This window comes from Sinohyriopsis cumingii, chromosome 18, assembly GCF_028554795.1.
Source record: "Sinohyriopsis cumingii isolate HCF-2022 chromosome 18, ASM2855479v2, whole genome shotgun sequence".
Lineage (NCBI taxonomy): Eukaryota > Metazoa > Mollusca > Bivalvia > Unionida > Unionidae > Sinohyriopsis > Sinohyriopsis cumingii.
Genome location: NC_142978.1, coordinates 72,935,857 through 72,950,470, shown reverse-complemented (window position 1 = coordinate 72,950,470; position 14,614 = coordinate 72,935,857). Strand labels below are relative to the sequence as shown.

At 34.3% G+C, this 14,614-nt stretch overlaps 1 protein-coding gene and 1 pseudogene across 4 annotated transcripts in view; one reads left to right on the top strand and one right to left on the bottom strand.

The window, feature by feature from the left end:
• The window catches only part of LOC149776968 (active breakpoint cluster region-related protein-like), a 144,582-nt gene that overhangs the window by 46,087 nt on the left and 83,881 nt on the right, over positions 1-14,614 (bottom strand). For all 4 annotated transcript variants that reach the window (XM_089941686.1, XM_089941687.1, XM_089941689.1 and 1 more), the window contains 3 exons: positions 10,898-10,950; positions 9,603-9,725; positions 6,538-6,668 (listed from right to left, as the gene is read on the bottom strand). In XM_089941686.1, the coding sequence (XP_089797812.1) occupies positions 6,538-6,668; positions 9,603-9,725; positions 10,898-10,950 (307 nt within the window). The remainder of the gene's footprint in view (positions 1-6,537; positions 6,669-9,602; positions 9,726-10,897; positions 10,951-14,614) is intronic.
• On the top strand, positions 728-2,842 carry LOC149776970 (uncharacterized; annotated as a pseudogene).

The window sequence follows — 14,614 nt, the reverse complement described above, 5'->3', positions numbered from 1 at the left end:
TCATTTCATTACTACAATGTTTATTTTATATAGTGCTGAAAAGTATATCTGAAACTCACACTCATCAAATCTCTATCTGACCAACATATCCTCAAAAGCCCATTTCTTAAGAATTAAATTATGATGTCTCCAAAATCTTCAATTAAAGCAAACTTTTTCTGTGGACATAAGAGGATGCATTTAAGTTATATTAATTAAGCAACCTCTTTCATTAATGTATCATAAAATTAACAGAAGCTTTTGAGTAAAAATACAAAATATCAGTATATGTGTAAGTGTTATTGTTGTGATTTTAATTTTTAACGTAGCATTAACTACTTTAATTTTTCAGTCATATCGCTACAATGTCTGCAATGTGGCACTTTATAGTGATGTCTAGCACTGGGGCATCATGCTGCAGAAATGTAGCATGATGTCACACCCAGTCACATTATCCTGACACCAGGCTGACCAGTCCTAACACTAACCTCTTAATGCTGAGCGCCAAGCGAGGCAGATGTAAGTACCACTTTTGTAAGTCTTTGGTATGACTTGGTCAGGGATCGAACCCATGACCTCCCGCATCCAAGGCTCTAACCACGAGGCCACCGGAATGATTATATGTGTAAGTAATCAGCGGATGAGATTTTCATGTACTTTGGTAACATAATATGAAATTAAAATCTAATTAAAAATGTGTTTGATTATTTTATTCCAAAGATTATTTTCTACAAACATTTATCCATCTATGGCCAAGAGTAAGGCACATCTAGACCCACATAGAAGATATTTACAGGTTAAACATCTGGACACACCAGGTAAAGATGAATTCTTAAGGTCTTCTATAGTCCTGTTTAAGAAGGGTTGTTACCTCCCTTGCGTGAGTTATCGTTATTTGTTAAATCTATTTCCGGTGAGCAAAAAATCATATGAAATAACATCTAACAAAGGAATCGCTGACCCGTGCTCTTTTGACAAGCTATCAGTTCGTGAATTGAAGGTTTATTTAAGAGACAGAGGTGCACACGTGTCAGGGAATAAATCCGAATTGATCAAGCGTGCTCAAGGACTTGTCAAGTTAGGCACGTGTATGCTACATGAAATACAAAAAGACGACAATGAGAATGACAACAAACGTCATTCAGAAATATTTTGTATGCCTCTCGGAGAAAAGATTCCGGAGCCATGGACTTTAAACGGCTTATGGGATAGTGATTTGACTCATTTGCCATTGTTTAGAACAGAAGATTTGTACAATTATCTTGTATTAAACTGTTCAAGAACTTTTGATTGTAAAATGATGAATGCCAAGAAGCAGTTGAAGGCTAATGTTTTTTTATGAAGACAGACATGTGCACTCAGTTGCATATCACAAAATTACACAGGAGTGCTTGCATTGCTATGTGAAGGCCAAAGTAATTCCATCATTGCCAAACGATTATAAGAAGAAAATTGATTATGAAGCTTGGGCATGCCTGTCTAAAGTATCTGGAAAGTACATGCTGCTGGACGTAAAGGTGAAGCCGGGTAAATAATAATTCTTCTTGTCATGTAACACAATTTAAACTAGAGTTTAAAAAGATAATGTTGATTCAGGGCCAGATCGGAGGAGGGTGTTTTCAGAAATTTGATCATTGTTTTATTTTTGTGCACATTTATTGAATATTATGCACACTTTTAGTAAATAGGCACCTAGAATTTTGATTTCGTGTCCTTTTGAGGAAAGTCAGGGTTCTTTTGAAATTTTTGAAACCCCCCACACTTGAACATATCTAGCCCTGTTGATACTGAGATTCTATTCTGCCTCTTAATAAAAATAAGTTTTATCTGTTGGAAAAGAATTTAAAGTTCAGTACACTATTGAATTCCACAAATAGTTCATAATTATGCTGTATATATATATCTTATTTTTTTCCCATGTGTTGTCATAGAGTATATATATATAAATATTGCACTTCACATGGTCTCTGCTACCCTTGGAGACTAGAATTTTAATCAGATAACTTATATAACAAATATTTAATTATATATTATTTTTTCCTGCAGGGAAGGAGAATCATGCAATCATACTGCTGCTTTATTGTATGTCCTGGTGGACATAACTCACACCCAGAAAGATGGTTTAAATGTACCACCATCTACAAAATACAAACGGAACCAACCCTGAAAAGGGAAACTCAGCCGTAAGAAATCTCAAAATATTGTGTTTAAGAAACTAAAATATGGTGACTTACCTGATAACATTTATGAAACACCAAAGCACAAAATTGAAAATTTGGATAAGGTGGAACCAATAAATGAGCATATTTAAGGAGAGGCTTAAGAAAGTTGCTTCATACGCTGCAATTATTTAAGCTGTGGTGATAATGGCTTAGACAAAAAGCAGGACATGCCAGTTTTGCAAAATATAAATTTTATGTACTCAGATAGGGTAAACTTGAAGGAATGCAGTGAACAATTTCAAACTTACTTTCAAATGTAGTGGAAGCAGAAAGTGTAATTATTGAAAACTGGACTAAAGGAAAAGCAAACAGAAGTAACTGGCAGGAAGCTAGGTCAGGCAGGTTGACAAGTTCAAACTTTAGGGTCATCTGCAAACAACGGGATGACACAAAGCCCGAAAGTGCATTGAGGACAGTTACGGGTTGCATCCATTTTGAAACAGCTACAACACGTTGGGGGAAAAGTCACGAAGCAGCAGCCAGATGAGTTTATGCCAAGGACATACAAAACACACAAAAACTTGAAGCTGTATGGAAATGGTTTAATTGTGTTGCTACACTATCCATACCCTGGAACAAGTCCAGATGGAGTTATAGACTGTTGTGACAAATGTTCAGATAAAAATGGCTTACTGAAATAAAATGCCCCTATAAATCACGGGAAATATCACCCATGGAAGCCTGTAATGATAAAACGTTTTTTTGTGAATTGGTTAATGGACATGTGCAACTGAAAAGAAAACATTCGTACTATTTTCATGTTCAAGGTTAGATGGGTTTGACTGAAAGAAAGTGGTGTGATTTTTTTTGTGTGGACTTTGAAAGGTCATTTCACTGAAAACATATTTTAATAAGGACATGTGTGACATGCTGTCTAGACTTATTTCATTCTACAAGGAAGCGGTAATTCCGGAACTATTTTCTGAGCAAACCAAGTGTGGAAAAAGTCTTCATTAAGGTGGACAGCGAATCATATTCAATTAGTGGCTTATATGGAAATTTGCATGAAAAATATATTGGTGGAGAAAATGAAATTTTGAATAAGGAATGCCATATGCTTTCAGTATCACTTTAAATCCAATATTCTAGTATGAATATGTATTTATCTAAATGTATATCAATATTTTCCATACTTATTTTTTGTACATGTTTGTAGTTTTTTTTGGCAATATAAAAAAAAAGTTTATGTATGTTTTTAATTTTTTTTGTTATGGGCAGTTGTTGACCAGTGGTTAAGGTAATTGCTTTTGGATCAGAAAATCCATTTCCAGTTCCAGTTGACAAGTTTTGCTAGATGAAACTGACTGTCAACTGCCATAATCCCTCAGCAATATCATAAACTGTACACTGAATTTGTGAGATATGGTGGCCTAGTAGTTTAGGCCCTTACCTCTGGATTGGAAGGTCAGAGTTCAAATCCTGTTGTGACTTAAATTTGTCTCAGATTTAAGCTAACTGGCTATAAATGGCTGAAATACTGTCCATTGACCTTAAAACCCAAGTTGTACAACCATCTGTTTTATTTACAGCAGTCTTTAGGCATAACCAGTTGTCAGTTTCTGACATACTATCAATAGGCCAAAAACCCAACTTGTCCATCCACACAAACAGTTAAGTAAATGAACGAATTAGAAAGAAAGGAAACAATATATTCTGACCAAAAATATATTTATTAACCTGAAATATATCATCAACATGCATTTCCCTCTGTAATTGCTGCATATGCAACAATGTCTAAGAACTACGAACTGTAGCGATTTTTCTCTCAGATACATCAGGTTTTGCATCTGCCATTTTTGCTCCCCAAAATTCTGTGAACAGGTCAATTTTATCTTTATTTATGAAGAGCATGCAAGGGGAGGTAATAAATCAGGGGAGATAAAAACCCTTATTGAACAGAGCTATACATGGAGCATGGTCAAATTACACATCTGTTTGCTAGATTCACACAATCAGTACAAAACCTAGGTGTTACTTTGGACAGTACTCTCACATTGCACCAACATGTCATGAACATATGCAAGGCTGCATATCTTGAGCTGAGACGCATCAGCTCAATTTGCAAATATCTTTCAGATGATGCCACTAAAACACTTGTGTGTTCATTAGTACTTTCAAGACTGGACTATTGTAACTCAATTCTGTCTGGTTCATCTAAATATCTACTCCAGAAACTTCAAAAGGTTCAAAACACAGCTGCTCGGATCATACTTAAGAGTACCACAATCAGAGCACACATCCCAGCTGCTCTGTACCCTACACTGGCTATCCATTCGATCCAGAATCAAACATAAAATTTGTTCTCTGTGCTACATTTCACTGTCGGACTCTAGTCCAACATACCTATCTGACCTCACCCAAGTGTACACACCGGCAAGATACTTATGCTCCTCTTCTGACAATCGTATACTCATTATTCTCACTATGAAAATAAAGTCTTATGGACAGCGTTCTTTTGCATACCAGGGCCCAGCAACGTGGAATGAATTGCCCACTGAACTTAAGACACAAAGACACAGTGATCACATTCAAGAGGGCTCTCAAAACTCACTTATTTTGACTGCAAGAACAAACCTAAAGTCCTAATAATGTTTCCTACCTGAAATATTCTCAGCATGTTTTTTATTTTTTAATGTTTTTCTAATTTCATGTTGTTTGTTTTTGTAATAATATTATGTTTCTTATCTTAAAGGTGTTGTCTAATGTTGTAAAGCGCTTAGAGCTTATAAAGATTAGGCGCTATACAAAGTCCTCATTATTATTATTAAAACTTACATACATGGTCTCCATTTGATTAGTGTTGCAAAGATAAAAGTTAAGTGTGACAGACAATAAAGTATTTATTTTTGACACCTTTCACAGCTCAAATTAAAGACCAGGTAGTGGCAAAGCAAGCCCTGCTGATTTACTAAATAAATAGTTTCACAGTTCCACATTATTACTGTACATGTTTTCAATGTAACTAATGATTATATAATGTGGGCATCTATAGTACAAGTCACATGGGTCATGGATGCAAATTTACTCATTTTAAAATTTAACGCTCATTTTATTTAACCAAAGTCTATTCAATCCTGATTATTGAATGCTCTGCACCTTAACTGGCACAAAGAAACTTCCAGACGAAAATGACTTATCACTATGAACTTTTACAATGGTGGCCATGCACTAAACTTGGGTCAAATTAAGAGGGCATCAAGTGGAATCATCACAACTGAGGGTATTATGAATTTGTTTATCAATATGTGTAGCTTCATTGTAACATCACGCGCACGACATTCAATCTGGATTGTACTGGATCACACCTTTAGGTTCATTTTGTCCAAAAACGTCTACGTATTTTAACACTGATTTTGCCACATGTACCTCTCAGGGCATCTAAATAATGCTCTTCCAAAGGAATATGGATGTATACAAGTCCAAATGAAGTGAATACTTGCCACTTAAAGGTATGCAGAATCAAATTCTAAAAAAGTGACACCAATATTGAAATAGTCAGTGTTGAATGCCTACATGACCCGTGTGACTTGTACTCTAATTAGATATTATGTATAATTTTTTAAAAATATTTTGCATTACTACTGTGATCAGTGTTATTTCAGTGGAAAATAGGTCACAATACAACTAGGTCAATGTATAAGATAAACATTTGTGTCCATTCTCACAAAGTTGCTGTTTAATGCCATTTTTAGACCACTTGGCCACTCGTGGCTCCAATTCTCACAAAGATATAGAAATTCACCACAACGTTTATTTTTAAACTGTGTAGAGTTAAACATAGATATGTTTGTTTTGTAAATATGGGTATTTATAGTGTGTGTGCATGTATGGTCTGGTTGCCATGGTAACTCAGTTGGTAGAGCATCAGACTTGTAGAATTGAGGGTCTGATACCCACCCAGGTCAGCCTGTGTAGGACACCTTGGTGTGTCCCTGGGAGAGGCATTTCGCTCCCATTTCCTCTTCATGATTCAACCAATAATGTGTTCAAGGTGCTATTAAAACTAACAAAACCAAACCAATGGTTTATCTGTGAATTTAGCTGCAAAAGGAATTCCCATAAAAATGAACCTGAAAATTGTTCATTCTGAATTCAACATTTACATGCTTTGTTTTTTAACTGAGAACTTATCTCCATAGTAACTTAGAAAACTCTTCTAGCATTAGGAACTGCATGGATCCAAATTGCTACTTGAAAGTCTTCACAACATTTATTCTAAGTAATAATCCAAAAGGCCTGGATTACCATCAAGACAATCCAAAACATTTTTATACTGTGAATGATACCATAATATCAAACACTGAATCTAAGAAGAAAATATGAAGACTGCCAATACCTATTGCTCCGCTTGTGTTTTGTACAGATGAGGATATCATTAAACAGGAAGAGGTATCTAAGTTGTCGAGTCTCCTTCTTCACCACCTCCACAACAAACCCACTCTTTGCCAGGTGACGATCTCTCTTTGGCTATAAAAAATAGTACAGAAACAATTTTAATATTTACAAACAAGGGACTGCATATTAAGTCTTGCTTTGGAACAGTTCTTATTATGTGTATTATATGACTTTGAGATAAAAATGTATCCATGTGACACAGATACCCATGTCAATATGATGCAAAATTCTAAGTCAAACAGTGGCAATAAAACCATTAAACGCTGTTGGAAAATAGTGAAAATTGGGTTGACCAAGGCCATCCAAACGTAAAGACTCATACCAAATCGGATTTCTTGAAAAGTTACTGAGTGGAAATTACATTTGTGATAGGTGGCATGTGATGGAACAGGATGGGATATGACAGATGGGTACTGACCACACAATGTTCCCCCTCCTTAGAAATCATGTGGGCCAAAATAGGCCTCTAAGTAAAAAAATAAATAAATCAAAGCATGATTCATATCACAGCATCTTTTAGGAAAGAGATACCTTAGTTTCATTCTTTGCCAACACATGCAAGAGAAAATAAATCAAATTTATTACATCTATTTAAGTAAAAAAATCACATTTATTACATCTATTTAAGTTACTATCGTGCAGAAGATATACCTACTACACTAAAGAGGTTAAAGATCACGATAAATACTAAAATGGATCTACAACATTCAAATCTGATTATTAATCACAGTATCGGAAGCTGTCATTTTCTCAGTAATTTCTGCACCTATTATTAATCCATGGACCAAATTTTTGTTCTCAGTTCACTGTGCACCTGATAATGTCTTAATTCAATTAATTTGTGAAAATTTACATCCTGCTCTTTCCCTGCTGACTGTCATTAACATCAGAGAAAAGTCACATTGATCTACTGGAAAAAAATGCAGAGAATCCTGAAATATATGTTTAAGTACTTTATTTGTGGACACCCTTAAGCCATTTTCCAGCATACAGAACTGGTTGGGAAAGCAGAGATGCCATCTCAATTTACCTAAATTCAAAGGTCTTATTATTTGTGATCCCTCTCGTTCCAATTTATTGCCGTAACAGGTATTTTCCCTTTTAAAAAAATAAAACAATTTTTTAAAAAAGAATCTGAAATTAAATTACTGTTATTTCCAATCTGTCTTTACATTTATTCTTTATTCAACTTTATCTAAATTTGGGTTTCTGGGCTCGCATTCCCTCCCGTTTAGGTATATATTATGTTGGACAAGATTCCTTGCTTTCCTTTCCCATTCATTAAGTGTTGAATTGTTAGTGACCTCTGCACTGAAGATCAATGAGTTAAGTTTATTTTGTTGTGTCCCCTTCATGTGGGTGCATTAGTGTATGCATCTGTTGCTTAGTCCTGTATAATTGTCAGGGGGATGGGCTTATAAAGATCAAGTTTTGTTGACCTTCAAAATAAAATCTACAAAGGAAAGCAAAGGTAAGGTACAGTAAATTGCTCTATGATGTGTTGGTGTTTGTTTTATGTGTGTGTGTGTGTGCATGTACATATAAATGTATGTTCCCCAGTTTCATCTGCAGTTCACATCTTGTATTTCACTATTCCATACTAAGTCTGTATGGTGGAGTTTGGTTGGGAGTATTTATTCTTGTTGTTGTTGGTGTTATTATTATTATTATTCATAAGTAAAACATGCTTCAATTACATTCAGAGTCACTTTAGTCATAAAAGGTGCTGTTATTTTGATCCAAATTAAGTTAGCATCTTGGCTCAGATTCAGTTCAAGTCCCCAACAGCCAGGTATAAACACCTGCCTCTTAACAAGGCAGATACCACTAACCATCTCCTCCCTCCTGTAGCCCGTCTTATCTAAGAGTTTTGTATAGTTCTGTATTCAAGTGCAAAGTCACTAACTTGAGATAAAACAAGTGGATTGCAATTCCCGTTTTTTGTTTATTTTTTCTTTAAAGATTGATTTAAATAAAAATGTTAAGTTTGTTTTTAAAGTTTAATCATAATCTTTGAGTTAAATCTAAATCTAAAAATTCTGGGTAGATTTCCTCTTCTGATGCTCCCCATATGACAGTCACCTCTGATGTTGTGAGACTGTTTAGTTTTCTTGTGGTGGCTGGATAAAAGAATCTGCCTTTTTCTCTTCCATTTGTTACTATTCTCTATTTTTTTCTGGGTTTTGTACCATCTTTTATGCTTCTTCCTCTTTTTTCTTTCATGTTTCTTTCACTTTCTTCTTCTTTTGTGTCATTATCTTTTGTTTATCTTCTGCTGTTTGCTCTACTTTTCTTTTTTGCTTTTAATTTTTCCTTAATTATTTCTTCCATTTACACCTCATTCAATTCTCTTGTTATGGTCTAACTGCTTTTTTGTTTTCAGTTTTTCCATTTCTTTCTCTTCAGTTTGTTTTTCTCTGCATCCACGTTTTCTTCTATTTCTGCTTCCCATACTATCCCCCCCCCCTTCATTTTTCTATATTTATTATCTTCCTTGCAGTATTTTCTCTTGTTCTAGTTACTGTTCAATTCTTTCACTTTCTTTTGTTTTCTCCTGTTGGGCCTTTGTATCTTCACTGTGTTTAGGTGTATTTGTTTCATTCTTTCCTCTCTATCTGCATCAATCTGAATACCCTGGTTATGTGTTCCATGTTTCTTTCATTAAGGATTGCGTTTTCTAAGGGCATACATGCTGTCTACCAAGTTTTAACTTTAAAACCGTGCATGTTCCAATACTATGAATAAGGTGGTGTTTATTTTCTACCGAGGATCAGATGCAAGACATGGTGATCCAAGTGTTCATAAATAGTAACATTTCCCTTTCTAAAGTAGATTTTTAGGTCTACTGCTCTTTTTTGGGTAAAGTTATATTTCACAAAATTTAGTCTTGACACTAAAAGCAGTGCTTAAGTCAGTTACAATTGTTACTTTATTGCTTAATTTTAAATTTTATAATTGTGTGTAACATTTATGACTGCAGAGTTATTTCCAATCTGATTCCCTTACATTCTTGCAGCTAAGAGCTCCCAGATTTATGTTGAAAGTTCGCAGGTTTTCCTCACTCAACTTCAATGCCTTCTGTAACTCTATGTAGTCTGGATGGTCCTCTGGAGTGTATTTCAGTAGATCCTATAAATATGAAAGTCATATCAATCCATACTTGTATGGTTAACACATCTGGATATATGCATGGATCTGATATCTTTAATAACAGTAATAATAATAATAATAATAATGAGGACATTGTATAGCGCCTAATCTTGAGAAGCTCTAAGCGCTTTACAACATTAGACAACACCTATAAGATAAAAAGCATATATAATGATATGATTACAAACACAAACACCATGAAATTAGAAAACATAGAAAAAACCTGCTGAGAATATTTAAGGTACAAATCATATTATCTTTGCATCAAAATATCCTCTCAAAATTTGATTGCACACAATCTGCAATTTAAAATTTTACAAATTTATATACTGACACACAATATTTCTATAGTTATTGCCACTCCTGCATTTGTTTTCAGTGTCAAAACATTTATGGTGTTTATGTGTAGGGTATCATGTCCTTGGCAAATTCACAGAAATTGTTTCTGTGAAAACATGCAAAGCGCTTGTGTACAATTGGCAAATTCACAGAAATCATATGCTTCAGCAATATTTCCTTTATTGACAGTAAATCTTTATGAGCCTACAATCTTGAGTATCAAAGAAGTTAAATGAGTAAGCATTTAAAAATGGTAAATGGATCAGCTCAAAAATTGACAATCTTTACCAAAGTTTGATTACACAATCTGTACTGAACAGATAAGAAAATTTACTGTGGGTAACTTGTTTACAATGCACTGAGTGTATGTATGGGATATATTAAAGTATGAGGAAAAAAGAGTTACATTAAAAGACAGATGTAGACTATTACAGGGATCATATATATTTTCTCTGGTATAACGTCTGCTGAATCCTATGGGGGTCGCTGAAGCCTAAGCCCAATGGGCAAATAGTTCAACATATGTGAGGGATACAGTGAATGTTGATACCAAATTATGTGATAGCAGATCTGGGTCTTGCAGTTTGCAGTAGTACTCATTGTACTGGTGAGTATATATGGTATACAAAAAAGACTGGTTCATTCCTTGGCTTCGCAATGCAGGCATGAATGAGGATGCTTACCATATAACTCTCTTTTGGGTATTACATCTGTGATACACCCTCATAGCATTATCATACATTTCCATCATTAAATTTGTGAAATTTGTGCCGACTAAAAAACTTCTTTAAAATACAGCCATTAAGACTTACATGTAACACTAGGGTATTTCTCTGCATTCTTTGAACTGGCTTCAACAGAATTTCTGAAAATGACAATGAAAACAAGGTCAGACACAAACAGAATTACACATTATCTACTTACAGCTCAATAATTATGCATTAATTACTGAATTAATTTTATATCAAGGTGTATGCTCATAAGCATGAATCCACTCACCAACAGGGGCACAACTGAACAGAAGATCAAATATAAACTAGTATGGAAGATTAGTTCTGAGGCAACTGGAGTTATGCACCTTGCATTGCAATATGTCATAAAAGCTAACCCAGACTAGTTTTTACAGGATCTGAAACACTCAACCTCTGGTTTTGATTCTAAGCTTACAAATGAGCTACATTGTGAAGGAAGAAATACCACTACAATATACTATTCATAAAGATGCATCCATATACAAAGTTTCTTCTGTGTTGGGTTGAAGAGGGTTAAGATTGAGAGGAAACAAATGGCTGACAATATCAATGTCACAAAATCATGAAAATTTGGTCACAGTGGCCTACTTTAGGTATGGCTGATTCACCATCATTGAGACCAGATGCACACACTAATTTTTATGAATGTAGGTGAAATAGAGTCCAGCATAATGTGGGTGTAATGAATAAATAGCCAAGAAGTCATATCACTAAAACGAATGTGGTCAACTTATTCTCCTTTACATTCATCCATATACTAATTTATATGAGGGCTGGTGGATTAGGATCCAAAATGCTGTGGGTGTTATGCATGAAGTCACTCAAATATGAATAATAAGGCCACAGTGATCTACTTTTGGTATGGTTAAGTTGCTCTCTGTAAGATTAATCCAAACAGCAATTTTCATGTTTGGGAAAATCTGGATCCAAGATATTGAGGGTGTAACAATAAGCAGCTGAAAGCTAAAGTCACTGAAGCATAGTAATTCAGGATAGCATCAAACTTTTGTAATAGTTGACAGAGAGAGTGTGAGATATATGCATTATTTAAAGACACTAGAGAAAATATACAATGGCTTTGGTAATATTTGAAAATTAACTTTATAAAATATTTTTCTAAGTGTCTATTTTAAAAATCACAATCATATTCAAAAGTTAAACAAAAGAATGGCAACACAAGTGATGCATAATCACTTTTTTCCTGCAAACTATAAGAGTTTTTATAGTCATTTTGAAATCTGTGGAATTTCTTTACACTTTATGGGATTTTCTATGTGCTTACGGGCTAATGGATTTTCTATGTGCTGACTGGCTAATGGATTTTCTATCTGCATACTGGCTAATGGATTTCCTATGTGCTTACTGGCTAATGAATTTGTCTATGCTTACTGGCAAATAATTATGAATACTGCAGATCTTGGTGATTAAATACAATCTGCATGTGATATTAGAGTAAATGTAAATGCAGATCTTGGTGATAAATACAAACTGCATGTGATATTAGAGTAAATGTAAATGCAGATCTTGGTGATAAATACAAACTGCATGTGATATTAGAGTAAATGTAAACGCAGATCTTGGTGATAAATACAAACTGCATGTGATATTAGAGTAAATGTAAATGCAGATAATGATAAGCTGAATTTATGTTTTGTGAAAATTATGGACTTACCTTGCACTCTTCATTTTTTGTGTTCTTTTTTTTCAAATAGATCTCACTCACAGCTAAACTTTTATATTGTGGACTTTGGGAGTGAAATTTTTGTGTTAACCTTGCATAATATGAAAGAAATATGTAACACGGCAGATAAAATTCAGACTGAATCATCTGACTGCAAATATTCCAGTAACATTATCTTAAAAGTAGTTCACTTAATAAGAATGTATTTATACTTACATGAACAAATCAAACAAATTCAATAAAACACCACACATATAATAACAACACAATAGGCCCAACATATAATAGGCATATGCTTCCTTCTGAGAATAATACATAAAAAATGTGACAAAAACTCCACACTTTTCCTACTGAAATGTCCACACAAGTTCCTTGTTCTTAAAACCAGCAGTTTTCAACCCCATAATATGAAACAAATGCATGTTACAAGAATACATACTAATGGAAAGTGGGACTATGAAACTGTGAAAGAAATGACAGTACAAGAAAGCAGTGCACATTTTGTGCCAAAAGGTTGGTTGGTTGGGTGATTTTTGACTACATGTTCAAGACATCATTGGCCATATAATGGTGAGGAAATGAGAGATAAGTACCGACCCTGAGGACATACCCAGGTAACTTAAAAGGTCTGACCTGGTTACCCTTTGATTAGGAGTCCAACACTCAAGCAAATGAGTTACAGTGACTCCTACACCAAAAGGTCAGCTTATTGACAGCTGAGTAGAGTACAGGGCACATGCAGTCTAATTTAGCCAATTAATTAAGGTTGAATATACTTGTGCCCTTCTCTTCTGTCTGTCTGTTTCTCTCTCTCTCTCTCTCTCTCTCTCTCTCTCTATATATATATATATATATATATATATCTTGTGCTGCCATTTTGAGTCCCTAACAAACCTTTATCAACAACAGTCATCACGTATTAATAATCTGATTTAATTGCTGATTAGGATATTTACTTAATCAAAATGATACACAGATTATACTTGAAATTATGTGCCCTTATAGCACAAAAATAAAATGTAAGTTACCTGGCCTATATTGAAAAACAGATGAGTGAAGTTGCATTGTAAGCAAGCATATTGCTATCAAATAGAAATGCAGTTTTTTTCTTATACAAACAGACAATATTGTCTTTTAAAAAGTAGTTTGTGTGATGTCCCTAAGCTTGTCACCTTGAAAGAGTATTTACGGACAATGATATTTGGGATACAATAACAGCCACAGAAATAAAATTTCCTAGCATGTAAATTATGCCAGAACTTTTATGTACAAATGCTTATCGCAAACACGTGCATGTGACAAAGACAGCTGACAAACCAGTTTTAATAAGTAGGTTCAAATATTGTATTTGTGGTGGAGATTATGGATGTATGATGCTACTGAATGAAAGTGATAACCGTTCAAAGAAATTTTGTCTTATGTGTATTTAAATGAAACATTTGTCTAACGGAGCATGCCTTTGTACCAAATGTCAAAACCGATTATTCTTGAAATACTTTTAAAAATATTAACTATTGTTTTTTTTAATAACTTGAACTATAATCCAATGATTGATTTCAGCCCATGTAAATTGAAAATTATTACATGTTTCTATTTGTTTGTGTATCCATTTGTTTATACATTTGTTCATTGATGGATCTATTTGTTTATGAAAGAATAAAAAAGATGTTTGAAATTTCAATGTTTTACTTGAAGAAAAAAGGAGAAAAGTCATGCATTTGGTCTCGTGCAGTTCATATGCACAACAGAATGTGATGTTTATACTGTATCCTTGAACACAAATTGAGACCTTCATAATTATGTGGGATGAACAATGTTGTTAGATGCCGGTTTGTGTGGCTAGAGTATCAAAATGGCAGATATTGAAGTACACATGTTTTGTTACATCACATGAAAACAATGGATAGTTGGTGTGTTAATATACAAGACCTTTTGATCTGATGCCAGCAGTCAGGAAGTGGAAGGGAAATCAAAATAGACATTGGTAACAAACTGTGTTACACATACAAACCCAAAGGCAGGTGACATCCGTATCTCCCAACCTCAAGACTGACAGTATGCCAACTTAACTTTATCATCTGCACTATTTTCCTTGA